The sequence below is a fragment of the Cervus canadensis genome, chromosome 31 (assembly GCF_019320065.1).
Source record: "Cervus canadensis isolate Bull #8, Minnesota chromosome 31, ASM1932006v1, whole genome shotgun sequence".
Lineage (NCBI taxonomy): Eukaryota > Metazoa > Chordata > Mammalia > Artiodactyla > Cervidae > Cervus > Cervus canadensis.
This window is the reverse complement of record NC_057416.1, coordinates 39,424,399-39,451,475: the sequence shown is the minus strand read 5'-3', so window position 1 is coordinate 39,451,475 and position 27,077 is coordinate 39,424,399. Positions and strand designations below refer to the sequence as shown.

The window sequence follows — 27,077 nt, the reverse complement described above, 5'->3', positions numbered from 1 at the left end:
TATTGGCTGTACCCTCTGGGGGTGCCTTGGCCCCCTGACTGGACCCAGTCCCCTTGGTAGCGTTGGTCCCCTAAGCTCAAGTCCAGTGTCCAAGATTTTAATTCTGCATTTTTGTATTTAAATCCAAAAGACTGAGCTGTCATTTAATTTTTGTCATGGTGCCTTTAGGTTTTATGATCAAAACCACATTTACTTCATAAAAACAAAATGCTATTATCTTTCTCTCTCTCTATATATATATATATTTTTAATTTACTTATTTATTTTTGATTGCCCTGGGTCTTCATTGCTGGCGTGGGCTTCCTCTTATTGTCACAAGCAGGGGCTGCTCTCTAGCTGCAGTGCGCGGGCTTCTCTCTGCAGTGGCTTCTCTTGTTGAGGCCCACGGGCTTAGTTGCCCCATGGCATGTGGGATCTTCTCCGGCCAGGGGTTGGACTGGGAAGAAGAATGCATCTCTGAGAAGGTGAGGTCTGAGTAGAGACCTGAAAGAGTGGCGGGAGGCGTGGGTGAGGACATGCACGCAGGTCCAGAGGTGCAGGCGGCCTCCAGTCTTGCCAGGAACAGGAGCTGGTCAGGGCATCCGCGAGGCGGGGGTGAGCTGGGGCGCCGGCCGAGAGCACGGGGAGCAGGGCGGGGTGGCCAAGCCCTGGAGAGCCTTGCAGGTCACGGAGGGGTAGCCTGTACTTGAGTGACCCGGGAGCCACTGAGGGCCACGGGGATTTTGAGCAGGAAGGTGACTTGATATAATGTATTTTAAAAGAATTGTTGCTAACCTGTCTATAATTTATTTGGAATACTCTGGACATGGGTTCCAACACTGATGACCTTGATTTCATCATGGGTTGACGAGATCAGTCACTAACATGTTATTACTGAGTATATTTAAGAATTCTATTCAGTGCCACAATAGAACAGGAAGTGATGCCTTCCGGAGGCGGAAACAACCCAGTGGAGACTTAGAAAGCTGTTGGCCCGTGTCTCCCTGGTGGACCCAGATCTTAGTTCCCGTGTGCAGGTGTGTGAGCAATGTCAGTTTCCTCCCACAAGCATACGCCTACCATGAGCTGTCTTCTGCAGGCAGTTCTGCTTAGATCTGGGTGTCATGTAACTTAGGGGGCTTGGATACATCCCAGCAGTGACTTTCCAAGTGTGGTCCCCAGACCACATCAGCATGACCTGAGGAGCTGTCGGAAATGCAGGATCTCAGTACCTATCCCAGGCCTGCAGAATCAGGAACCCCGGGGCTGGGCTCCATAAATCTGTACATTAGCAGGCACTCTGGGTAATTTTGGAGTTTTAAAACCCCGCTAATATTGGAGAATAACTCCATCATGGTGCCAAGTCCTGGTTGGGGCAGCTGGTCTGCACTGCCCCCAGTCCACAGGGGGGCAGCTGAGGCCTCCGGTGCCCCTTTGGTGGTGCACACAGGTCAGCAGGGTCCTCATTCCAGACGGCAAGCTCTTTCCAGTCAGCCTCTGTCTCTGTCTCAGCTGAGTTCTGTGCGATCCTTAGATGCGCTCTGTCCGTGATGGTTCTGTTTTATCGGGTTATGGGAAATTTTGTGGCGGCATTATCTAAACTCGGGCTGCCTGTGGCTGGCCTCTCTCAGCCTTGCAAACTATCCTGCCACGTCTTTGCTACTTTGAGACTTGGGGAACTCGTCCACACATGTCCATTTCTCTTATGGGTCTTGATGACTTCACTGCCTTTGTTCAAGAATGGGAGGCCAAGTCCTCTCTCCTCTGATTGCCCCAAACTTAACTGCAGTTTCTGTTCTTACTTTGGGCTCCTCGAAGGGACAAGTGCAGGATTTCTCAGGACCTGTCAGAGTCTGAATGCATTTCATGTCATGTCTTCCCTCAGCAATTAAGAGAATGTTTTTTAGGCTCAGGCAAGAAAGCCTGCCTAGTTTTAGGTGTACCTCACTTACAGCACAAGCCATCCACCATCAGGGTAGAATGAGACACCTTGGGGGAAGATTGCAAATAATATCTTCACTCCCTTTGCTGACAAAGCAATCATGTTGCTTTTAATAATTAATGGAAAAATAGAACTATGACTATGATGCATCTTCTTTGAAGAACTTTACCTGTTCATGTGCCAAATGCCTCTCTAATGCTTCTCAGATGCCCCGAATCTGGGAAGCCTGGACTCTGTCCTCTGTTGTGGTGACTCAGGTCGCCCACCGCTTTTGTGTCCTTGACCACTGCCAAGCCCTTCATGGGCCAGTGAGCCGTGATGCTGTGGGTTTGGTGGTGACTGCATCATTTACATAGTAAGTCTGCTTTTTTGGCCCTAATTATGTTGCAAGAACTATAGTTATTATTATGTGACATCAGAGGTGTTACAAATATGAGGGCAAATGAATGACTGAAACCTAGTATTTGCTTTTGAGCTAATCTGGATGATCCAGACTTGCTTCAGGGGAAATTTTAAAATTATTTATGGAATGAAACCAGAAATTAAAACTTTTTTTAAATGTAAACTTTGTGTACTTCTGAGACTATGTCCTTAGCTGCCCCAGGGATACTTGGGTTCAAGTTGAGAATAAACTTTCTTTGAATGTCTGGGGTCATTGTTGTTCAGTTGCTCAGCTGTGTCCAACTCTTTGCAACCCCATGGACTATACCCCGCCAGGCTCCTCTGTCCTTCCTTATCTCCCGGAGCTTGCTCAGACTCATGTCCACCGAGTCAGTGACCAGTGGCCTTATACTGATGTGCCGCAGACACCATGCTTTTGGGATCATGTTGGGATCATGGTGCCGCTTGCCCACGCCTCCCACCGCAGTTTCCCCCATCCACGTGAGATGTATTTGTGCATGCTTTCAGGGAGAGAGTGTGGTCTTATTTCTGGAGAGAAAAAAGCCGGCACTTGGATGTGAAATGAAGGAATTCCTGGGAAAGATGAGGTTGATTGCAATCGAAACGTCTTAGTGACAAACTCGTTGTCACTCATCCTTATAAACATGTGGCTCGTGATCTCCATTTGGAGGAAAAATGTCGCGCCAGCACATTTTTAGTCTTGCTTATAATCCACAGTGGCTTGGAGTGGTCACAGTCTAATCATGCCTGCTTTTGACAGACATTCAGAGTAAGGCATCTTCCTAGCTCTGAATCTCACAAAGCGGCATGCAGAAGAAACCAAGCGCCAGCCATAGGACTTCAGAAGAGTCCAGACCTCCCTCCTGACTGTCCACCGTGCTTCTTTCATTCCCTGGCTGCTTCCCACAGGGGACAACCATGGCTTTTGCTAACACTGATTGGACTAAGAAATGGTTTTCTGAGAAGTGGGAGGGGGATCAACTCCTTGCAAAGTATTTTTTCAAAGTTCTGTTCTTCTCTAATCTCTGAATTGCCGGAGAAGCCTCTCAAGCTGTCTGCTGGCCGCAATTTTTGGCCACGTCGTTACTCAAGCCAAGCTGATTAAGACTAATTTTGGTCAAAATAAATCCGTGCCTGGGCAGACAACCAATGTGCAGAGTCTCAGCCAGAGACAATTAAATCAAGACTCATCTTATGGAGATGCTTAATAACTGCTGTGGTCTTCAGCACAGTCCTGACGAACCACTGGCAGCATCATGTTCCCAGTGTGTAAGGCGATCCTAGAGTTTATTTGCTGTCTTTCTTCTCACTTTAGAGTTGCTCTTTGGTTCTGGCACATTATTCCCTCTGGTGATGGTTTCAAATCAGCCTGTCTGATTCATGGCTGCACAGAGGAGGTTTTCTCCGGAGCTAGTCAGATAATTGTTGAAAAAGAAAGCGTGGAGAGACAGATGGTAGACTTTATTTTACTGGCTCATCTGCTTTTGCAGGGGATGATTATATATTCAAAGTAAGTGGCACCAGAAGTCGTATCTCACTGAGGTTCATCTCACGTGTTTCCTTTTGGAGAACCTAAAATATGGCTTCAGGGACAGCTTAAACCTCAGCAAGTGCAGGGAGCCGGCCCCCTAGGACATGGTCATGATGTGGCCTGGGGCTGAAGAGGAGGTCCGAGGGGTCACTGGCTTTGACTTTCTGGTCCCTGTGCTGCCTAACTTTCAGATGAGAGTGTAGTTTTGGCTTGAACTACTTGAGTGACGGAATCTTCTCTACTTCCACTTTTGACTGTTCAACTTTGACATCATTCTGTCTTCTTCTGGGCTGAAATTAACTTCTGAATGATTTCCATCCATTCATTCTAGCTGCACTCTTTGGAAGCAACACGGAAGCAGTTGGTTTCCTGTTTCACCGAGGGTGTCTCGGATGTGAGTCTCAGGTCTTCTGCAGCGTAAATGTTCCCGCTTCCTTGGATCATTCCCCATTTGAAATGGATTGGTTCCCTGGTTTATGAGCCCTCCAAATTAGAGGAACTCAAAAGAGATGGAAATCTTTTGCTGTAAATTTGCTTAATCTCCTTATGTAGCACAACAAATGGAATATTCAATTCCAGATTCATAAAAATGAGAGAGGTGTGTGAACCTGGTTTTAAAGGAGAGAGCTGGGGCAGTGGGCTCAGCGGACTCCTCTCAGGCTTCCCGTTCCCGTCCCAGGAGGCTCCCCGCAGGCCAGGCCCGTCTCTCTGAAGACTGTTGCCTCCTATTGAGGAGACGTAGTGGCTCTACCCGGGCCCTTTAAATAGAGCTGCCCCTCCCATTCATCACTCCAGCTTGGCTTATGAATGCACGGGTTTCTAGTTCAGAGGTTTCCAGAACTTTGATGGAGAATTAGGGACTCCTTAGAGACAGATTTGCTTTGGAGATTTGAGGTGGCTGAATGGACAGACCTATTTAACCAGAGCCTTGTCTCTCATTTCTCTCTCTCTCTCTTTTTTTTTTGAGTTTCATATTAGATGTCATTCATTGGAAAATAGGCTTGGCAGCTGGACAATGATTTAACACCAAGGAGTTGACCCCTTTCTCTCTTTTCTCCCCCTAGTCATCTCTAGACTATCTCTGCTTTCACTTCTGGGTTCTGAAGCTCTAAGTTGTGCGCCTCATCAGGGTTCATCATTTACTGCCCATCATCACATGGGAAACACCATAACAGGAGTGACTCAGGGAAGAGAGAATTAACACCTGGCAGTTTCAGGGTGGGAGGAGGGGAATCTCAGGTGTAGGACTTGAGATAAGCATAATCCTCTTTGTTTCATGATGGTTAAAATCCTCAGTCTGCCATGACCCTTCTCCTGCTTTCTTTCTTTTTTTCTCTTGATTGCGTCCACGTAGACACTCAGTCTAATGTTCTTGATATATGTAAATCTGGTGTTCCAGTGCATGTGTTTGAGGTTACATCGGTTCTATGGTGTGGTCTCATTTCATGAGTGTCTCTGTATGCAGGTCTGGCTCAGTGTTTCTGATGCTTCAGTGATTTCTTTGGTAGGAAGCCCTCCACCCAGTATTCTTCTCCTCTTCCCTAGCCTGAACTGCAGAATCTGGGATGCTCAGAAGACCATTCCTCTAGATCCATGTGAGAGTTTAGGGTGTGTTCCCAGGGATGGAATTATGTGTAGAGTCATTGGCTACAGGAAAAATGGAGTGAACCAATTGACACTCTCAGCAGGAGATGAGGTCCTCATCTTTTAATATTCTTATTAGCACTTGGTATTTCTATTTGCCTAATTAGTGGATGTAAAGTGGTGTTGATTTTCCTATTTCTGATTGCTAGTGAGTTAGGGGATCTCTATATATTTGTTAGCCATTTGGGCTTCTCTTTCTATACATGTTCTATTTTTCTATTGTATTTCATGCTTCTTTTTTTCTTACTGATTTGGAAAACCTGCCTGTTTATTCTTGATACTAATCCTATGACATTCAGACATTGCCAATATTGTAAAAATTTCTCTCTAATGTTATTTGGGCTCGGCGGCTACTATTCGGTTGAAGCCTTTTGTTGTCTTCCTTTAATTGCAGGTGAGGGTGAAAGTTGGATAGAAGAGGCTCTTATTGCTTTCCTGTGGAAAATTCCACAAGGGCCTTCAGTTTAGTAACTTATCCTCATGTCTATGTGCAGTTTAAATGCATTTTCCAGATGTCAGATAGAAGCCTGTCTTCAGAGTTAGGTGAAATTGCATTGAAAATTCTTCTTTCAAGTGTTTGAAACCAGATAAAGAAGCTCCCATGAATTCTGGGATAATGTTTTATCATGAAGCCCTTTGCCCAGGGCTTCTGTTCTTCCATATCAAGATGGTAACTGAAGATCCTTTTTATTTGTTTCTGTAAGACATTCACTTGTGTCATACAAATTTGCCGATTTTATCTAATTTTATCTAACCATTCACCACATGATTATCTGAAGTTCTATCTGAAGTCCAGTCCATATGATGTCCCATCTTGAAACTGAAGTGTTTCCCTGTGTCCTCTCTGTAGCCCCTCCGCCTCCACTGCTGTAAATTCTCCTCTGATTTTGCATAGCAGTTTGGCTTTCCCCAAATTTAACAACTCACTCAGACCCTCAAATGCTTAGCAAAACAAAATGTCCTCTTCGTAGACTGACAACTCTAGAAGTCAGCTGAGTTAAATTGGTCCCGTCGAGACAAACAGACTCAAGGGATTAGATCTGTTAGAGAGAGTGCCTGAAGAACTATGGACAGCGGTTCAGTTTGTGACATTGTACAGGAGGCAGTGATCAAGACCATCCCTAAGACAAAGAAATGCAAAAAGGCAAAATGGTTGTCTGAGGAGAACTTACAAATAGCTGAGAAAAGAAGAGAAGTGAAGTGCAAAAGAGAAAAGGAAAGATATATCCATCTGAATGCAGAGTTCCAAAGAATAGCAAGGAGAGATAAGAAAGCCTTCCTCATTGATCAATGCAAAGAAATTGAGGAAAACAATAAAATGGGAAAGACTAAAGATCACTTCAAGAAAATGAGAGATACCAAGGGAACATTTCATGCAAAGATGGGCACAATAAAGGACAGAAATGGTATGGACCTAACAGAAGCAGAAGATATTAAGAAGAGGTGGCAAGAATACACAGAAAAACTGTACAAAAAAGATCTTCATGATGCAAATAACCATGATCCTGGAATGTGAAGTTAAGTGGGCCTTAGGAAGCATCATTATGAACAAAGCTAGTGGAGGTGATGGAATTCCAGCTGAGCTATTTCAAATCCTAAAAGATGATGCTGTGAAAGTTCTGCACTCAATATGCCAGCAAATTTAGAAAACTCAGCAAAGGCCACAGGACTGGAAAAGATCAGTTTTCATTCTAGTCCCAAAGAAAGGCAATGCCAAAGAATGTTCAACTACTGCACAATTGCACTCATCTCACATGCTAGCAAAGTAATGCTCGAAATTTTTTAAGCCAGGCTTCAGCAATATGTGAACTGAGAACTTCCAGATGTTCAAACTGGATTTAGAAAAGGCAGAGGAACCAGAGATCAAATTGCCAACATCCGTTGGATCACAGAAAAAGCAAGAGAGTTCTAGAAAAACATCTACCTCTGCTTCATTGACTATGCTAAATAAAACCTTTGACTATGTGGATCACAACAAACCGTGGAAAATTCTTCAAGAGATGGGAATACCAGATCACCTTACCTGCCTCCTGTGAAACCTGTATGCAGGTCAAGAAGCAACAGTTAGAACTGGACATGGGACAATGGACTGGTTCCAAATTGGGAAAGAAGTACATCAAAGCTGTATAATGTCACCCTGCTTATTTAACTTATATGCAGAGTACATCATGAGAAACACTGGGCTGGATGAAGCACAACCTGGAATCAACATTGCCAGGAGAAATATCAATAACCTCAGATATGCAGATGACACCACCCTTATGGCCGAAAATGAAGAGGAACTGAAGAGCCTTTTGATGAAAGTGAAAGAGGAGAGTGAAAAAGTTGGCTTAAAACTCAACATTGAAAAAACGAAGATCATGGCATCCAGTCCCATCACTTCATGCAAATAGATGGGGAAACAATGGAAACAGTGACAGACTTTATTTTTTTGAGCTCCAAAATCACTGCAGATGGTGACTGCAGCCATGAAATTAAAAGACGCTTGCTCCTTGGAACAAAAGCTATGAGCAACCTAGACATTATATTAAAAAGCAGAGACATTACTTTGCCAACAAAGGTCCATCTAGTCAAAGCTATGGTGTTTCCAGTAGTCATGTATGGATGTGAGAATTGGACCATAAAGAAAGCTGAGCGCCAAAGAACTGATGCTTTTGAATGGTGGTGTTGGAGAAGACTCTTGAGAGTCCCTGGACTGCAAGGAGATCAAACCGGTCAATCCTGAAGGAAATCAGTCCTGAATATTCATTAGGAGGACTGATGCTGAAGCTGAAAGTCCAATACTTTGGCCACCTTGTGTAATGAACTGATTCACTGGAAAAGATCCTGATGCTGGGAAAGATTGAAGGCAGGAGGAGAAGGGGACGACAGAGGATGAGATGGTTGGATGGCATCACCAACTCAATGGACATAAGTTTGAGCAAGCTCTGGGAGTTGGTGATGGATAGGGAAGCTGGAGGTACTGCAGTACATGGGGTCGCAAAGAGTTGGACACAACTGAGAGACTGAACTGAACTGAAAAAAAAATTATTCTTCAGTGTTGCAACACCAATGATGATTTTGCAGTAGACACAACCTAATGAGGCGGTAGCCGGCCTTCAGGGTGTGCATGTTATTTTTTGGTTAGAGCAGAGGACCCTCTTGGGAAGGAGAATGGAAAACATTTCCAGAGTTTCCTTTGCTCTTTTGTCATAAGCTAAGTCCATGATAGTCTTATCAGGGCAAGTTGTAAAAATGACATGGATCTTGGGGCCCTATGTGCTCTGACATTTTGTCAACTGCATGATGTTGGATGAGTTGCTTATTCACACTGAGCCTCCATTTCCCTGTTGTCAGATTAAGGTGTGAACACTTACTTTTGGGGTTTATTTGGAGGATTAACAGCAATATAGAGGGCCTGGTACGATTCCTGCGTTTGATTAGGTTTCCTTACCTGGTGGGCTGTTGCTGTATGCTCCGTGTAGCAGTGGAAACTCTGGAAGGCAGCACCAACACCCGGCCCACCCTCTGGCATACCTGCTGGGCTTCTGGAGTGGAGAGTAAATGATGAGTGCTATTTTTGTCAGAGTGCTGGAGAAAACGAAGGTGAATTTCCTGAAATGTGCAATTAGATTCTCATGAAGCAGCTCACGTATGAATGAATGATCCTTGGTTTGGGGTTCTTCATCTTTTGACATAACTCATTGTTACAAAGATTTTATTTGGCTTTGACTTTGGATAATGGAAAGAAATCCTAAAAGCTCTCTTCAAGGCTAAAGATCCCCCTACAGAAAATTCTGAAATCCTTAAAATTCAAATAAACTTTCATATCAACAGCAAAAAGACTAAAGCATCTTTCTGGGATTCATAGTAAAGTTGAGGGGTGTTTTTAATGTCTATATATCTGTTGGGATTTAAGGGTATAAGAATTTTCAGATTTGCTAACTTGAAGTTGCTTTACTCTGTATGCCTCTCCCTCTCTCATTGCAATTAGTACAAAAAAAGTCAAAACAAAGATGATTATCCTAAAAAAGAAGAGTGTTCATTGCAAATCATCTGACTCCACTTTTCTTATGTATTGATTCTAAAAATGTTTGCACCAAAGTGAAGTTTTGTACAGAAAAAAAAAAAATACCAAATTTCTATTGACTTCTACAAAATTTTTAGCCAGATACTTATGTGGAAAAAAATTTGGCCTTGAAATGAGTCACCAATAAGAAAAGCTAATATTGTATAATTAAGTCAATAGTCTGCTTAATTTTTTTCAGCTATGCTAGGAAAATGTGGCCAAGTGGACAATTTGCATGACAAGTTTATATGAAATTAAGAACCCCTACATGTCCAAAGGGCTTCTCAGGTGGTGCAGTGGTAAAGAATCTGCTTGCCAGTGCAGAAGACATGGGTTTGATCTCTGAGTTGGGAAGATCCCCTGGAGAAGGAAATGGCAACCCCCTCCAGTATTCTTGCCTGGGAAATCCCATGGACAGAGGAGTCTGCTAAGCTAGAGTCCATGGAGTCCCAAAAGAGTTGGACATGACTTAGCAACTAAACAACAGCACATTCAAATTCATGGTACAGTGAAACACAGGTTGGTTTGTTTGTGGAACTTTGCAGTTCTCTTTGGAACTTGGCCAATCAGGGGAACTTGTTGGCTGGAGGATCCCTGATATCACATCATTGCAGATCCTCTAAGTCCTGTTTACCTGCCCAGGGCCCAGGGCCATTTGTTTCACGTCACTTGCCACCTGGTCTGTCACCCAGTCTAGATGGACTGTGCCCAGCAGTGGGAGTGGAGAGAACTTTCTCCACTTGGGAGGTTGTGCTCCTGAAGCATGGGACCCCACTGGAGCTGCTGTGGGGCCAGGCATGTGCAGCCTAGCAGAGGGGAGTTCAGTGCTTTGAACAGAGAGTGGGGGATGACAGCAGGCAGTAATTGATTCCCTCAGTCCCACATGAGCCACCCGGAGATGTAGTGGTCCGTCTGGCCCCTTGGAAGATGGTCTTGTATGATGGAGTAGTCAGTTGTACTCAGGGTGGCCAGCTCTTGTGTTTACTCTCTTTCCTTCCTTGTCTCATTTTTTTCCTTGCATTACTGTTTCCTTTGGAGCTATTATCTCTAATAAAATTGTATATATAGCATATATATAGTTAGCATATAAACTAGCTAACTAGTAGTTAGCATATAAACTCTGCCTTCTGGAACCAAGGCTAAGACAACTTTCTTCTCATTTTGATATAGCATTCAGGCAATACCATTTTACTGATAGAGACTTCATTTCTGACTTCACTTCATACTATGTAAATAGATTCTGTCTTTCAGGAGTATAATGTAAAACATTTATACTCACAGATCCTTAGATATCTGGAAAACTCTCTGTTTCAGTAGTTCTACTGAGTTTTGCTTCAGTTTGAGCAACATTTTAATGTGTCAGAATTTGTGTACATGAACTTAACGACAATTCTACTTATTTACAGAGCCACCATGCCTGAGTAGCTAAATAGGAAACCAGGATGAACTGTCATCTCAAGAAGGGAAAGCAAACCAGTTTTGGCCTCTGGCTTCTCATCAATAGAACTGTGCAGGTTTGTGCCATGACAGCACCTCCATCACTCAGGTCAAGCTGTTAGCTACTACATCAGTTTTGCATCATCTTTGCCTGTGTAATGGGCTTAAGAACAGTACCTAGCTGGAATATATGTGTAAAAAAACTCTCCAAAAGAGAATGAATAAAGTAATTTCTTGGGGGGAGGAAATATGTTCATTAGGGTAGAGTTGAGAAGGTATGTAATGTAGAAAAGAGACAGATATAAAATTTATACACAGTCCTTTGAACAGAGAGTGGGGAGACTCTCAAAATGGTACTCTGAACTGATCTAGTCTGGGGAAATGATAAATGCTTGCTCCATCTTGGCCTCTTTCATGAGCTAGGTAGGATATTACCAAACACTTTCTTTGGAGTGTTTATATGGCTCATGTCCTGGCTGAATGGTATTGAGCTTCCTCTCTCTTCAGGAGACTTGTTGCTGTACCAAAAATGGATGTGCTTTCAGACTTAATGATTGGTGTGGACATTTCTTCTTTTACTTACTCACTGTTCCTCCCATTTCTTATAGTAGCAAGACAGACTTTTCTTTGGGGAACCATTCCTGACTCAACTCTCTGTCTAGTTTAGATGGGGCTGGTTGTCCTTCTTTTCCTCCCTCCAGTTCCAGGATTTCAGAGGATTCAGCTAATTAGTATACCTGTGCTCCTCAGCCACATGACTGGCTTAGGAATGGGCACATGACTCCATTTGGACCAATGAGGATAGGTTCAGGATTTTTACTGGAACTGTTGGGGAAAAGAAACTCTCTTCCCACCCGTCTGGAGCTAAAAGGCTCATCCTGGAGCTACTGGTGGCCATCATAGGACAAAAGATTATGTGAGCATGAAGTCCATGTGAAGGGAATTTGTATGGACAGAAATCTGCACAGAGAGATGAAAAGAGGCACATCCTGAGGTACTGAGTACCCAGATCCAGCCACACCTGAAGCCATCGCACTCTTGGATTTTTCAGATATTATGGACAATAAATTCCCATTAGGCCTTTTTTTTTTTTTTTTTGTCACCCATCACAGCATGAGTCCTAACATGTGAGCCATATATTGATAGCTGGTACCAGTATAATTTCATTAATGTTTTTGGACATTTTGAGGTAAAAAGATGAATGTAGCCTTTCAGCTGCAAAAACTTCCCTCTTCCCTCCTCACCCCATCTCTGTGGCCGCTTCCAAAGTGAGTATCTCCCTATCCCCTCATGCCTTCCTCTCAAGAAAACTTGCTTATTTTAGTAGATGTTTATGAAACAAATGTCATTACATCTCTGTTTTCCTTCTTTTGGAAGCAGCAAGATGAGACGAGCAGGTAACCCTGTGCCTATGTAGAAAATAATAATACTTAAAGAAAGAGGCAGAAAAGTGTATCCGTTATAAGCTTTTCTTTTTTGTTTCTTTTTTAGAATTGTAGCTTATGAGTTTATCTATGCCTGCTATAGTCATAATTACAATTTAATATCTGCATACAAAAGCTATGTAAAAATCCATTTTTCCCAAATATACAAATTTTCTTTTCGGATAGTTTAAAACATTTTGATCACAGATTTCAATAGAATTTTAGGCTGAAAAAAATATTACCAATCTAGCAATGTCACTTAATACCATTTGCAAAACACAAATCTTCCGATGACTGTAAATCTTTCCCTGTCCTGTTGTCTTTTTCTGATTCTCAGGGCATGAAAACATCATGGGGGAATAATGGTATTTTCTCCAAAAAAAGCCTTCATAACTAATTTGGCTCTATAATCAAATGAAAAATGCCAATTAGGAAGAACCAAAAGAGGGGAGTGGCATAATGTCAGCTCCTTCATGCCCTGCTAGTGTCTGTGTCAGCAAGTTGCCTGTCATCTAAGGATCTTCCTTTGTCGTGCGTTGTGCTCCGTAACGTACTGTCTGCATCCTGAGGAGGACAGATTTATATCTGATTGTCTTGTGCATAAGGTGGGTCAGCTTTAACTGTGCAACAGAAAGCCACAAACAGCATTTTACCTGCACGATATTGCTCCTGAAGGCGGCATTAATGAATGTAGAAACACACTAGAAATGCACACATTTTGCATTTGCAAACATTTGTACAGCACAGTAAAAATTCCGTGATAAGGCCAAACCTTTTTTCCCTAGTCTGTTTTTGTGTCTGTGTGTGTGTGTTTAAAGTTGTTTTTTTTTTTTTTAAAGATTAAAGTAAAGTGTTTCAATTGTAAAAAATACACACCGGGCAAATCCTTACCTGGATAATAAATATCTACATCACAGTACAATAAAATTTCTCCTCTATAAAATTTAAATACGGATTATAGTCTATCGCTATCAAAAGAAACACTATGCTAATATTTCCTTATTATTAAAATAACAGGAAAAATGACGAGCTTATTTTGGAACCTGACGCGGTAGCCGTCGGAAAGGGCAAAGAGATTCAAATGTCTGTGAAGCACTCTCCTTCTGAAGAGGAATGATGGCCTGGTGCCGATTCACCTCAACTCAGTTTGTGAAAAAGGTTTAGCCTTACAAATGCTGGCTACGTTTCAAAAACCATAAGACCAGTTTCAGATTTTATGACTCATGCAGCCAAAGGTCAACATGACACGAATGGGTTAGAGTTCCATAGAATAAAAATGTATCACGGACAGTGACATGCTTCGAGGGCGTCTGCAGTTCACGGAGGCTGAGTCCGCAGCGGCCGAGCGCGGAGGCGCGGCCCGGCCTGCACGGCGGTTCACCGGCCGCGCCGACCATGCTGTGGGCGGAAGAGGCGTCTCTCGGGCTGAGGCAGCAACACGGCGCGGGTATCCTTGAGGACCGAGGCTCACGGGACGAGGAAAGCTCGGAGGCGGCACGTGGTGTTTTGAGCAGAATCATAAAGAAGAAAAGAGCTTACTTTTTTCACTATTTCTACCAACACGGCACATCTAGTTGAAGAGTGAAGTACACTTGAGGGACACACACACACACACACACACACACACACAGAGGACACCACTCACCCCCCAAATTTAAGTGATTTATAAATAGATATCCCAGTTGTAGGGTGTGTTCTCCTCTTCTGGGACGTCTCCCCACTGAGCAAGGTTTCAGTCAGTCCACATTTCCACATTTGATTTGAAAGTCTGGACGACATAAGAAAAAATGTAAAAAAAAGAAAAAAGAAAAAAAATCCAGAGCAAGTCCCTCCTAATCGAGTTTTATGGGATGGAGTCTTGAGATGCAGTAAGTACCTCAGTCAATTACAGAAGGAATGAGTCACCTTGACCACCGGGGTCGTGAGTCTTTCAGTCTTGACAGCCTTTCCTTCAACCGGAAGTCCTCGAGGCTTAGTCTACTCAGCAGGAAGTAGTCAGCCTTCGACAAGATTTTGAGATCAGCAGTTTGCCTGCTTAAGGCTACCATGTAAGAGGCCAAAGATCAAACACACATTTAGTCGGGCCTGGCTGGGTTGCTGTAGATCTGCTGAACCATTTGGCCAATGGCCAATCATGTTAATCCCTAAGGCCTTCCGATGGGTCTTTTTATCAGGCTCTGCACTTGCACTGAATCTGGGGGTGTCTGATGCCCTGGGGAATCGCAGCACGTTGAGGAGACCTCCCTGGGGAGCCTACAGCCGGAGGAGTCTATGAGCCTCCGGGACCTGCCTGCTCGCCTTGCTCACCTTCCCTTCCAAGGGAAAACCTGCCCCACCCGGAAAAGCTTCTCAGAGTTACCCTGGGGCAGATAAGGTGATTAAACGCTTTTTTGTTTCAAAGAGCAGTTATCCAAAGAGAGTCAACAGAGGAAGCTGAGATGGTGACAAAGTGAGGACCAGAGGAGACTGGCTAGAGACTGCCTGGGGAAAACAAAACCACAAAACTGTCTGTGGGACAGGGAGGCCTGGCCTGCTGCAGTCCACGGGGGCCATAAAGAGTCCGGCAGGACTGAGCAACTGAACTGAACTGAGGGAAGTCAAAGCAGGTAATCTGCCCATGAACTTCATGTTGATAATTTTATCCTCTTCACCTATTTCCTTCCTCTGGGTAGTAAGTTCCAGTGCACCACTCTTGGTTTCTTTCCCTGGAAGCCTGTGTAATTGCTTTAGCACATCAAACACATAATTTTCCTCCCGGATTATTTCTGGTCACTCTCGGGATTTTTAATGCCACTCCTCTCCTTCTCCCAAATCTACCCTGCCTTTCTCTAAATAACTGACATGTCATATATCAACTTCTTATTTTGAATCAACACCAAATACATTTTCCTTAGCTGTCAGGAGAGCCATCATTTCTAATAAAGTTAGAAGTTAGAATGTGAAAGAAACCATCAAAAGAACTTGATTCCCTCACCCCCTAAAATTAGTACAGTGTTAAGGACAGGAAGGATTTTTTAGTTCATGACTCAAGGTCACAAATCTACCATTCAACAGCACAAACTAGAACTCAGGCACCCCAACTTCTGGGCCAGTTAAAAAAGAATGAATCCACATGGTTTTTAGGCAAGTTTCACGGATATGGCTTATTTTCCCAAACACTTCCAGGATAAGGCAGTACAAGGCAGGCAGAGGAATAGTTTATGTCTACCATGATGGTGAAGAGTGAGATACATTCAGTTTCATGGGTATATTCTGTGCCCATCTTCTGACGTTGAAGCGACCAGGGGCATCATGCTTTCTGGGCACACAGTACTCCAGCGTCGGTCACTGGGGAGGTGGGTTGGGCAGGGGAGGTGAGTGAGGGTTCGTGTGCGTGGTCTGCAGCTGTTTTCTGCTGAGTATCTGTCGGGGCAATGCTATTAGAGGGACAGAGAGAGTCAGTGGCTGGAGCAGGCTTTGGTGGTAGTCAAGTCTCAGAACCAGAGGGAAAAGGAGATTAGGAAACACTCGTGAGTAGAGCAAAGAGCCTGAGGATCCAAGAGCAGAAGGGAGGAACCTCAGCATCAGGGTGTGAGGAGGCTCTGAGGCACTGCATTTCCTTCAACATAGAACGTGACATCACTAGTCTCTCCCCAGAACAAGACTCAAACATTTCAGCTTGTTACAGCTCCTTGACTGGAAGGTCGATCCACAGGGAAATCTGTTGTCAGCTCGGAAGAGATGCAAACAGGTTGAATGACTTGAGGACTTTGAGAGATGAAGGGTCAGATGTCACTGAACAGTGACATCACTCTAAGTAGGTTTGATTTTTGTGGGAGTTTCCTCTGAGCAATAAGAAGCCTTCTTACTATGAAGTGATACTATGGGAATTTTTGGAAACCACTGAGTCACTGATATCTGTGAAGATTTTGAATTTCTTTGGGCTCACTTAAGGAAATTGTTTTCCTTGTTGGCCTCAATCAGTCAAACACCTGCACATCTTTGAGTCACACCCTTGTATAACTCAAATTAAATCACAGGATTATGAAAATTACAGTGAAAGGACAGCTAATTTGGGGGAAACAAATATCCTTATATATTCCAGGTTAGGCTGCTAGGAGAGAACAGAGTGCTGAAAACAGCGTGTTCTTGAATAGATAACAGTTTGTTCAGAACTTTCCCTAGGAAGCTGAAAGCCACATCTCATCAGAGGCTGTTTGTGCTGTGCTAATTGGAGCCCTGCAAAAACCAGAATTGGATCAAGATGACCACATTGTCTTGGTTTTAAGTCTTCTTTAGTTTCCTGCTGCGCCATTTTGCTTGCTCGAGTCGCTGACCAGGGACAGATGGGAGCTGGTGACGGCTTGGTGCTGGTGAATTAATGATTGTCCCCACCCCACCTCCACAACTGTAAAACCTCCAAAGCATATTCACATCAAAGGACTGGAGAACAAAATGCAATAGTTAGCAAGTACCCGCATTCAAGGGGCAATTTCATCCATGTCTACGCCAAGGACTGCCTCCCTTTACCCCCAAACAATCCCTCCCAACACAAAGAAATAAAGGAACAAACAAAAAAGAGCTAGGCAATGGAATGAAATGACACCCAGTAGTGCTGTTGGAATTATGAGAATGAGTCAGTCGGTCTAATCCTCAAACACTTCCAAGAACAACGGGGGAAAGAGTTCCGTGGGGCATTCCACCTTCATGTGCAGGAAGCGGCTGGCATGGCAGGCTCCGATCATCCGCAGGTCTGTCACCTTCATCAGGAGTTTTGGCCAAAAGTGAGTCACGTGGTGTTTTCGGTAATTGATATAGTGTTCAAAGGCCAGCAGGAAACTATCTTGGTATTTTTCTATTCTCTCAACGCAGGCAAGCCCTGGGCGATCTGAGGGAGAAGAAAGAAGGATGTTAATTTGGAGGCAGCAATGAGAAGGCTTGTCTGGTCCACTTCAAGTCCTTTAGTGCGACGTGGGCCAATCTGGGGACTTTTGATTCTTAGGAATGGGCATGGATGCAGTATGAACTCTGGGGCATCAGGGACCAAGATCCCAGGGAGTGGAGTAACTTGCATGAAGGGCATCAAGGCTTTGTTCAGATAAATGTCTCTGGCTTATAAAAATCACCTCCTTGGGTGTGAAGGGTGATGCCTCCCTCTTAGGGTACAGAAGGAGAAACCTCACCTAGAGAACTGAAATACTCTGCATAATGAGGAGGGATTCTGACAAGCATGGACTTACAGAGAAGAGAGAGATGTGAAAAAAGATTTGGAGGAAATCAGGCAGCCTGGATGCAAAGGAGGAGCCTCTGATGGGAAGAAACTGGTGAAGACAAAGCAGCACAATATCCAATTTTAATTGTTCACTTGTCTTCAGTGAACCACTCCTTCCCTTCCCTTATACCTTTGATTGCTACTGTAGCAGCCCTGTGTTGGTGGTGTCTTGGGAAATTATAGTGAAAAGGGGATGTGAACAATGCTAGCATCATCCTGTGTAGAGAAGAGAAGAGTCATAGTGGGAAGATGGAGCTGGGGGAGATCATGACCATGTACAGCCCAGAAAAATCTTCCCAAGTCTTGGAAAACCACTGGTCTTCCCACAATATATAGGAGAGGACTCAAGGCAGTTTCAAAAAAAATGATAAAAGGATGTCAAGAGAAGGCTGGATGGTTGGGGAATATCTAGGCTATGAGGACTTGGGTTGCAAAAGTGGATACAGAGGGAATATATCTCAACATAATAAAAGCTATATATGACAAGTCCACAGCCAAGAGCATACTAAATAGTTAAAAGCTGAAAACTTTTCTTATGACAGAGAACAAGACAAGGATGCCTATTCTTGCTGCTTGTATTTAGCATAGTCCTATGGAGTCCTATGGAGAGCAATTAGGCAAGAAAAAGAAAGAAAAGGCATCCAGGTTGGAAAGGAAAAAGTAAAACTGTCACTATTTGCTGAGAACGTTCCCAAGTGCATCAAAGAGAATCAAATACCTAGGGACTAATTCAACTAACGACGTGAAAGACTTATACATTGAAAAATAAGACATTGATGCAGGAAACTGAGAAAACACAATAAGTGGAAAGATATGCCGTGCTCATGGACTGGAAGAATTAATATTGTTATAATGTTCATACTACTCAAAGCAATCTGTGGATTCAGTGCAATCCCTATCAAAATTTCAATGGCATTTTTCACAGAACTAGAATAAACAATGCTAAAGTTTGTATTTTCAGCCATAAGACCCTGAATAGCTAAAGGAATCTTGAGAATAAAGAAAGTGGAGCTGGAGGTGTCACATTCTCTGATTTAAAATTATATTACAAAGTTATAGCAATCAAAACAGTATTGTACTGGCATAAAGACAGATACGTAGATGAATGGAAATGCAAATCAAAACTGCAATTAGACATCACCTCACACCTGTTAGAAAGGCTGTCATCAAAAAGAAAAGAAGTAACAAGAGAACCCTTGAGCACTATTTTTGGGAATGTAAGTTGGTACAGCCACTGTGGAAAACAGTATGGAGAGTCCTTAAAAAATCAAAATAGAACTACCACATGACCCAACAATCCCACTTCTGGTTATTTATCTGAAGAAAACTAGACCACTACATCAAAAACATACCTTCACCCCCCTGTTCTTTGAAGCATTATTATAATAGTTAAGGTGTGGAGACACCCTAAGTGTCCACTGATGGATGAATGGATAAAGAAGCCGTCAGCCCCTGCCACCCCACCCCCCACTTCCTGGCATACTATTTAGTTATAAAGAATGAAATCTTGCCATTTGCAACAACATGGATGGACCTTGAGGGTATTATGCTAAGTGAATAAGTCAGAGAAAGACAAATACTACGTGATCTCACTTATAGGTAGAATCTCAAAAACAAAAACAAACAAAACTCCAGTAAGCTCAAACGCATAGCAGATTGGTATGGACACTGGTATGGTATCAGAGGCTGGAAGTGGGGGTGGGTGAAATGGGTGAACGGAGTCAAAGGGTACAGACTTCCAGTTATAAAACAAGTAAGTCATGCAGATGTAATGAACAGCATGGTGACTAGCTAATAATACTGTATTACATATTTGAAACTTGCTAAGAGAATAAATCTTAAAAGTCCTAATCACAAGAAAAAAATGTGCAACTATATATGGGGAGAGATGTTGGCTATATACGTGACGATCATTTAAAAATAATATACAGATAGCCAGTCATTATGTTGTACACCTGAAACTAATGCAATGTTAAGTTATACCTCAATAAAAAATAAAAGAAATTTGTAAACCTGAATGAATTCCTCATACAATGCTGGGGAGCCCTACCACCCCCCTGCCCAGTTCTCCTGTTTGTGGCTTTGATCAAATAAATACATTCATGCTTCAAATGTCTAGTTATTGAAATATCTGTGTCAGTAAAACTCTAGAGTTCTGCTTAATTTGAAAGAAAGAATCAGGGTTAATGTCTCAGTCCACCCTTCTGACTTTAGACAAAATATCCTGGTTTTGGCATCGCCCATCCAGCGCAGATTGCAATTTGTGCATGTTAATTTCGTGATTTCCTTCATAGTTGATGTTGCTGCTCTGTGGCTCTCCCCATCTTCTCTCTCTCTGAATGTGCCAGATAAATTCTCCACAGGATCATTTAACTTTTGATCCAAACAGAAAGTCAACATGATATTGCTCTGTACTTACTCATTTTTTTTTAAATTTTACAGGACACTGAAGGCCAAAGACACTAGAAGCTTTGCTCAGCGTCACACAGGGAGTCCTTAGGTAAGTTACATGTTTTATTTATTTTAAGGATAATAACTCTTGAGAGTCCCTTGGACTGCAAGGAGATCCAACCAGTCCATCCTAACGGAAATCAGTCCTGAATACTCATTGGAAGGACTGATGCTGAAGCTGAAGTGCCAATACTTTGGCCACCTGATGCGAAGAACTGACTCATCTGAAAAGACCCTGCAACTGGGAAAGATTGAGGGTTAGGAGAAGGGGATGACAGAGGATAAGATGGTTGGATGGCTCAGTGACTCAATGGACGAGTCTGAGTAAACTTAGGGAGCTGGTGACGGACAGGGAGGCCTTGCGTGCTGCAGTCCATGGAGTTGCAAAGAGTCAGACACGACTGAGCGACTGAACTGATAGTGAAGTCTACTGGCAGGGAGCGCCCCGGCCTTGACCTGGCTGTCTGCTGGAGGCAGCCTTGCTTCCTGCTTCCTGGAAGCGGCTTCCTGTCCTGTGAGCAAGTCTGCTCCCAAGAGGGGCTGGAGTGTCACAGAGCACAAGGCAGTCACGGGGCAAACGCGGAGTTCCCTGGATCCTACCAGGGCAGCCGTGGGCTCCCGACAGGAGGGGACTGCACATGGCGTGGGCATCGGGAGGGCAGGACGCGGAAGGCCGCTCTAGACAGAGCCTGCCCCCCGCACCGGAGGCGGGGCTGGGGGACCCCCCCGCTGTGGGTGCAGTGCAGAGCAGGCGGACCCAGAAGGGAGCCAACCGCCCCGAGGCAGCCAGGGGGTGTCTGTGGAGGGGAGCCGCTTCACCGAGCCTTGGCAGAGGAGCTCCGGGGGCTCCTGGCAGGCACAACAGGAGGAGCCGGCAGACGCCCCCTCTCAGCTCCCTGGCTGTCCGCAAAGCCCCGCCCGCCGCTGGGGGGCAGCGGGATGCGAACCGGAAGCTCCCCAGGCGCTCTGAACGCGCGCCGCGGCCGGTCCGGACACACTCACCTGAAGACATCAGCAGGACGGCCTGAAGGAGAGCGACCTCAGTGTCGTCCAGGTTGAAAGAGGACAGCGACATCCCCAGGTCGAAGATGGCGTCGGACACCACCCCGAGGCCCCCGTTTTTCAGCTGGCCGCGCGTCACCGCCATCTCCCCGTTCAGGGTCAGAGTCTCACTCTCCGGGTCGTAGCGCACAGCTGCACGGAGGGACATGATCTCCATGCAACAGCCTTTGAGGAGGATGATCTGGTCTTCACATGGCAGCTGGAAAGAAGCAGCCCACGTCAGCAGGAGCGAGGGCACAGACGTCTGCTAGAACCCGCCAGGGGCGACGGGAGCAGCCCCTGCCCTGCCCGCTCGGCTGCAGACTCCCACAGCCACTCCGCAGACTCCAAGCCTGGGCTTCCCAGGGGCACTCGTGGGAAGAAGTCTGCCTGCCAATGCAGGAGATATGGGTTCGATCCCTGGGTCATGAAGATCCCCCTGAGGAGGGCATGGCAACCCAGTCCAGTATTCTTGCCTGGAGAATCCCTGTGGACAGAGGAGCCCTGCGGGCTACAGTCCATGGGGTCACAGAGAGTCTGTGCTGAGTCAGACACAACTGGAGCGACTGAGCACCCACACTGTTCATAATCTTCACCATTTTTTTTTTGGCTGCACTGCATGGCATGTTGGATCTTAGGTCCCTGACCCAGGATTGAACCCACACCCCCTGCATTGCAAGGGCAACCACGCCAGAACCCAGGTCTCCCATGCTGCAGGCAGATACCTTACTGTCTGAGCCGCCAGGGAAGCCCAGGATCACTGGAACAGCCCGCAACTGAGACCTCCCTAAATGTACCACCATTTTGGTCCGGGAGCTCTAAGGGCCGAGGCCACTGTTAGCTGGCGACTGCGCTGCTCTGTTTTTTGAAGCACTTTTGCTCCCTGAATCTCTTAAAAGGCAGAGGACTAGAAGGTCTCTTACAGACACATGTGACCTCTGAGGCCCGGAGATGTCATAACTTTGCTCAGAGTCAACCAGTGGATCAGAGGCAGAGGTGAGCCCAGAATCTGGACCTCCTGGCTCCTAGGGTTATTATGTTCTCAGAGTCTCCAGCATCAGAATTACTGCACACACTGGATCTCTTTTCCAGTGTTGTAATCTCATTTTAAACTCATCTGGGTGTCCTGTTAGGATTTGTGATAATGTGATAACATTATTGTCCCCCTGCTTATTTAACTTATATGCAGAGTACATCATGCCAAATGCCGGGTTGGATGAAGCACAAGCTGGAATCAACATTGCCAGGAGAAATATCAATAACCTCAGATACTCAGATGACACCACCCTCATGGCAGAAAGCAAAGAAGAACTAAAGAGCCTCTTGATGAAAGTGAAAGAAGAGAGTGAAAAAGTTGGCTTAAAACTCAACATTCAGAAAACTAAGATCATGGCATCTGGTCCCATCACTTCATGGCAAATAGATGGGGAAACAATGGAAACAGTGACAGACTTTATATTTTTGGGCTCCAAAATAACTGCAGATGGTGACTGCAGTCATGAAATTAAAAGATGCTTGCTCCTTGGAAGAAAAGCTATGAGCAACCTAGACATTATATTTAAAAGCAGCGACATTACTTTGTTGACAAAGGTCCATATAGTCAAAGCTATGTTTTTTCCAGTCGTCATGTATGGATGTGAGAGTTGAACCATAAAGAAAGCTGAGCGCCAGAGAATTGATGCTTTTGAACTGTGGTGCTGAAGGAGACTCTCAGAGTCCCTTGGGCTGCAAGGAGATCAAAACAGTCAATCTTAAAGGAAATCAGTCCTGAATATTCATTGGAAGGACTGATGCTGAAGCTGAAACTCCAATACTTTGGCCAGCTGATGTGAAGAACTGAGTCATTGTAAAAGACCCTGATGCTGGGAAAGATTGAAGGCAGGAGGAGAAAGGGATGGCAGAGGAAGACATGGTTGGATGGCATCACCAACTTGATGGACATGAGTTTGAGCAAGCTCCGGCAGTTGATGATGGACAGGGAAGCCTGGTGTATTGCAGTCCATGGGGTCACAAATAGTTGGACACGACTGAGCAACTGAACTGAACTGATAACATTAATAATAAACTTAAAAAAAATTTTAGAGTTTGATTTTCTGGAGGGGCAGAATGTTTAATTAAATGCCATTATCAAAGTTTCAAAACACTATTAGTCAATGGGTGTTTTTGATGAATTGGGCTAAGATTGACATGCATCGCTTTGTTTAACATTTGCAACAATGCAGTGAGGTAAATATTCTAATTCCAATTTTATTGACAGGTGTGGAAATCACGACTCAGAGATTGAGAGACATGCTAGGGGGTCCCTGAGTGTGGGTGAGGAGAGAGTTGGAAGCCAGCTCTGTCAGAATCCAAGGTCAAGGGAAAAGGAGAGCTCACTCTCTGAAGGGATTTGGGTGTAAGTTTCTGTAAACAGTGAATATGAAATGATACATAATTTCTATCTTTTCATTAAAGCAGGTTCTGATTCTTTTTTGAGAAATGATCTTGGCAACACAACTACTTCAGGTGACTATATATGACAAAGCAGTACTGTGGAATTACCTTTAAAATACAGAGTATTTCATATATATATATATATATATATATATATAATTTGTTTTTTACTAACTCAGCCTACCTGCCTTACTGTTTAATTTCAAATTGCTCTGCTTTTTCTCGAGTAAAAGGCACTTTGTGTTTGGTTCTGGAATCCATTCATGGGAATTCTCCCCTCTACTCATTAAGCAAAAATGACTGTGATTTGCTTTTATTTAGTTTCTGATTAATACTCCTCAATTACATCTTGGATTCCTGGCCTCAGGGCCTGGTAGGGAACAGGAGACGGGAACTTGGCTAGCGCCTCCACAGGCAAGCGGACAGCTGGCTGGAGTGGGCGAACACTGGCTTCACTGCCGAGGGCAGAGGTCCTGTCTGCAGCCCCATCACCGACACCGAGGGCTTGATAAACACGCATTGCTGGCCCCGCCTCTGAGGGTCTGCATGCGCCCAGGTTCCCAGGTGATACCCACTCACCTGGTTCAGGGACCTCCTCGAGAACCGCGGACACAGAGTAGCAAAGAGAAATGACTAGTCTGATAAAACCATTGATTTTAGTTGGTTTTAGCTGTCACAGAGTACATAGACTTGGGCAGGCCCCATCTTTATAGCCAAGTCTGATGATAGATGAAGTAGAAGTTTTCTTTTGAAAACTTCCTATTGGTGAGTTCACATGTAAATAAAAGCAGAGTCAAGATTTGTCAGGGATCTCCAGCGGTTTAAAAGCTAGGCCAGATGGCTGTTCTTTAAAGAGGGGTTTAGGGTGAGGTTTGTTTCCCATGTGGGCAGACAGTCTCCAAGTCACCTAAGAGCCCTCCACTGTGGGGAGGCCTCGTGGGGAGCACCCACAGACCTGCCTGCCCCCCGGGGGCACGGCGCTCCATCGGCTGGCAGAAGTGCCCGGGCCCTGCGCTCAAGAAACGGTTCTGATGCGTGCTCTTGTGGCCACTTAAGAGCTTTCGAAGCCCTTGGTTGATGGGCTGGCACGGGTCTCAGCAGAAAGTTACCCTGAGTGCGATTTGAACAGCAGGTGGATCAAACTGCCGCTGGCAGAAACTTCTGGTTCTGGAGACCACCTGGGATCTGGAGCCCACTCCACAGGTAGCTCATGGCCTGTGCCGTTCACTGCCCTCTTCGGGGTTCCAAAGAGTGTCAAAAGGGACTTTGCCGGTGGCTCAGTGGTTAAGACTCTGCACTTCCAATACAGAGGGCGTGGGTTTGATCCCTGGTGGGAAACTAAGATCCCACATGCCACGCGGCGCCACCAAAAGATTTTTTAAAAAAGACAGTGTCAAAGGGTAAAGGTCCCCAGGAGGCCACAAGCACCAGAAACATGCATCGCTGCTGTCAAAATAGCCTCCGCCCACTTATTTTCAATTTGGAGACTACAAAATAGCAAGGTTGAAAGAGAGATGGAATCACGACTTTGAAGCAGGCTTAAACTCCCGAGGGAAGCCTGAAGGGAGAAGCTTGCCACACTCGGCCTGGGAGGGCCGGGCTGGCTCTCACCCTTGCCAAGGACACAGCGCACCGTGTCTTTGTTGCTGGTGGTGGCAATGGCTTCTTTTCTTTCTTTCACTACACAGCGCTCAGTGGCTGGTGGCCTTAAGCTTTACATTTTCTAGAAAACTTTTTTGGTGGGTATTCCAAGGGGAACATAGGACTGATAGGCTAGCTCACCTCATAGGAGTAGCCAACTCCAGTTTTTCCTCAGACACCAAGGACGGAGAAAAGAGGACACAGCCCAGAAACAGAGCACTAAGAGAGGTTCGGGAAAACAGATTCAACCCAGTGCCCAAAACAAGAGCCGACACCTGGAGGGAGAGGAAATGCGTCCTTGGCACAGAGGGGACTGGAGACACACTTTCTAGAGGGCAATTAGGCAACGCAAAGAAAGTCCTCAAAGGAGCAGCCTAGGTCCTTAAATTCCACTTCTGGGATTTGCCCTAGGAAACAGGCGGTTTTGTGAACAGGGCATAGGTACCAGAATGCTCATTGCAGAATATTTATATTATTGAAAAATCGGATATGCACTAAAGATCCTGTAAAAGCAGATAACCTAAATCATGGGAGATCTGTTCTTTAGAGTGGGCCTTCCCAGGTGGCTCAGTGGTAAAGAACCCACCCGCCAATGTAGGAGACGCAAGACACGTGGGTTTAATCCCTGGGTCGGGAAGATCCCCTGGAGGAGGAAATGGCAACCCACTGCAGTGTTCTTGCTTGGAGAATCCCAGGCGGGATCTTAGTCCCTGCCCAGGGCCCAAACCTATGCCCCCTGCAGGGGACGTGCCGAGTCTCACCACTGGACTGCCAGGGACGTCCCCCACCCCATCTCACTTATTCTTGAGATGAAGAAACCAGCACGAAGCCGAGCTGCTGGGATACAAAGTGGAAATAATAGAGACAGAGACTCGGGGAACGGTGGCCCCATGCCAAATGGGGAGACTTCATCTCTTTGATCTTAATTTTCCCCACCTGTAAAGTGGGCTTAACAAAAGCTATGCTGCCAATCTGTTGGAGGGACTGGATTTCATGAGGCAGACTTCAGCATGGCGACCAGGACATCACAATGCCGACCGAGAGGAGGTGAGACTGTCGTGTCTCCTGGGCCTGGAGGCGGGCAGTGGAGAGGCCCCTCGTCAGCCTCACCTGGATAAGCTGACGGATGATGACTGACAGAGGAGGCAGGGAAACATGCGGGACAGCGCCTTGTCATTTCGTGCGGCCGTGGCTTTCATGTGACTTTTCTTAAGTCCCAACCAATTAGTATTAAATTACATGTAATACTCAGGAACTCAATGGAACTAATCATGAATACGAACAAAGAAGGAAAAGCAATCTCCTCACCTCACAAAACATAGGCAACTTTTTGGCAAAATCCACCACTCTGGTAATTGCTGGTGTGATGATTTTTGTAAAATGGCTGAAGGCTTCCAAGTCGACCTTTCCACCTTCGGGGGCGTTTACTATCGGCGCCTGTCCAATGTCTTCGGGCTGAGGAGGAGAGACAAGGAGGATTTAAGTGAAGACATCGAACGGGTCACTGATCACGGTTCTCGAGTGGCAGGAAATCGCTCCTGAACTGACATATACTGTACGGTTTCCACGTCGTTCAGTGAGAGACCGTACAGTTTCCAAAACCTTGAATTCTCTGAGCAAAGATATATGTTCCTGGCTATCGCTTTCAAAGGCCCCCAGTCATCACGGTCACAGGGTGGTTGCTGTGGAAAGATGCAGTGAGAGAAAGAGAGAGGGAGGAGAAACAAGAATCTGGCTCTGTTTCTGAGTGCGCGAAGGGGACCTACGTCCGGGGCTTGGGCGCCGTTTTCCGAGCAGGGCACACCCTGTGGGAGTCCTCCTGTGGGCGGTGGGCACGGCCTGGGCAGGGAGGG

General features: G+C 45.2%; 1 protein-coding gene across 7 annotated transcripts in view; it reads right to left on the bottom strand.

Annotated features, from left to right (window-relative positions):
• Positions 1–12,438: 12,438 nt before the first annotated feature.
• The window catches only part of THRB (thyroid hormone receptor beta), a 416,152-nt gene continuing 401,513 nt past the window's right edge, over positions 12,439–27,077 (bottom strand). For all 7 annotated transcript variants that reach the window (XM_043454461.1, XM_043454460.1, XM_043454464.1 and 4 more), the window contains exons 8-10: positions 26,533–26,679; positions 21,112–21,370; positions 12,439–17,274 (exon numbers count right to left, since the gene is read on the bottom strand). In XM_043454461.1, coding sequence (XP_043310396.1) covers positions 17,033–17,274; positions 21,112–21,370; positions 26,533–26,679 — 648 coding nt within the window. In that variant the 3' untranslated portion in view covers positions 12,439–17,032. The remainder of the gene's footprint in view (positions 17,275–21,111; positions 21,371–26,532; positions 26,680–27,077) is intronic.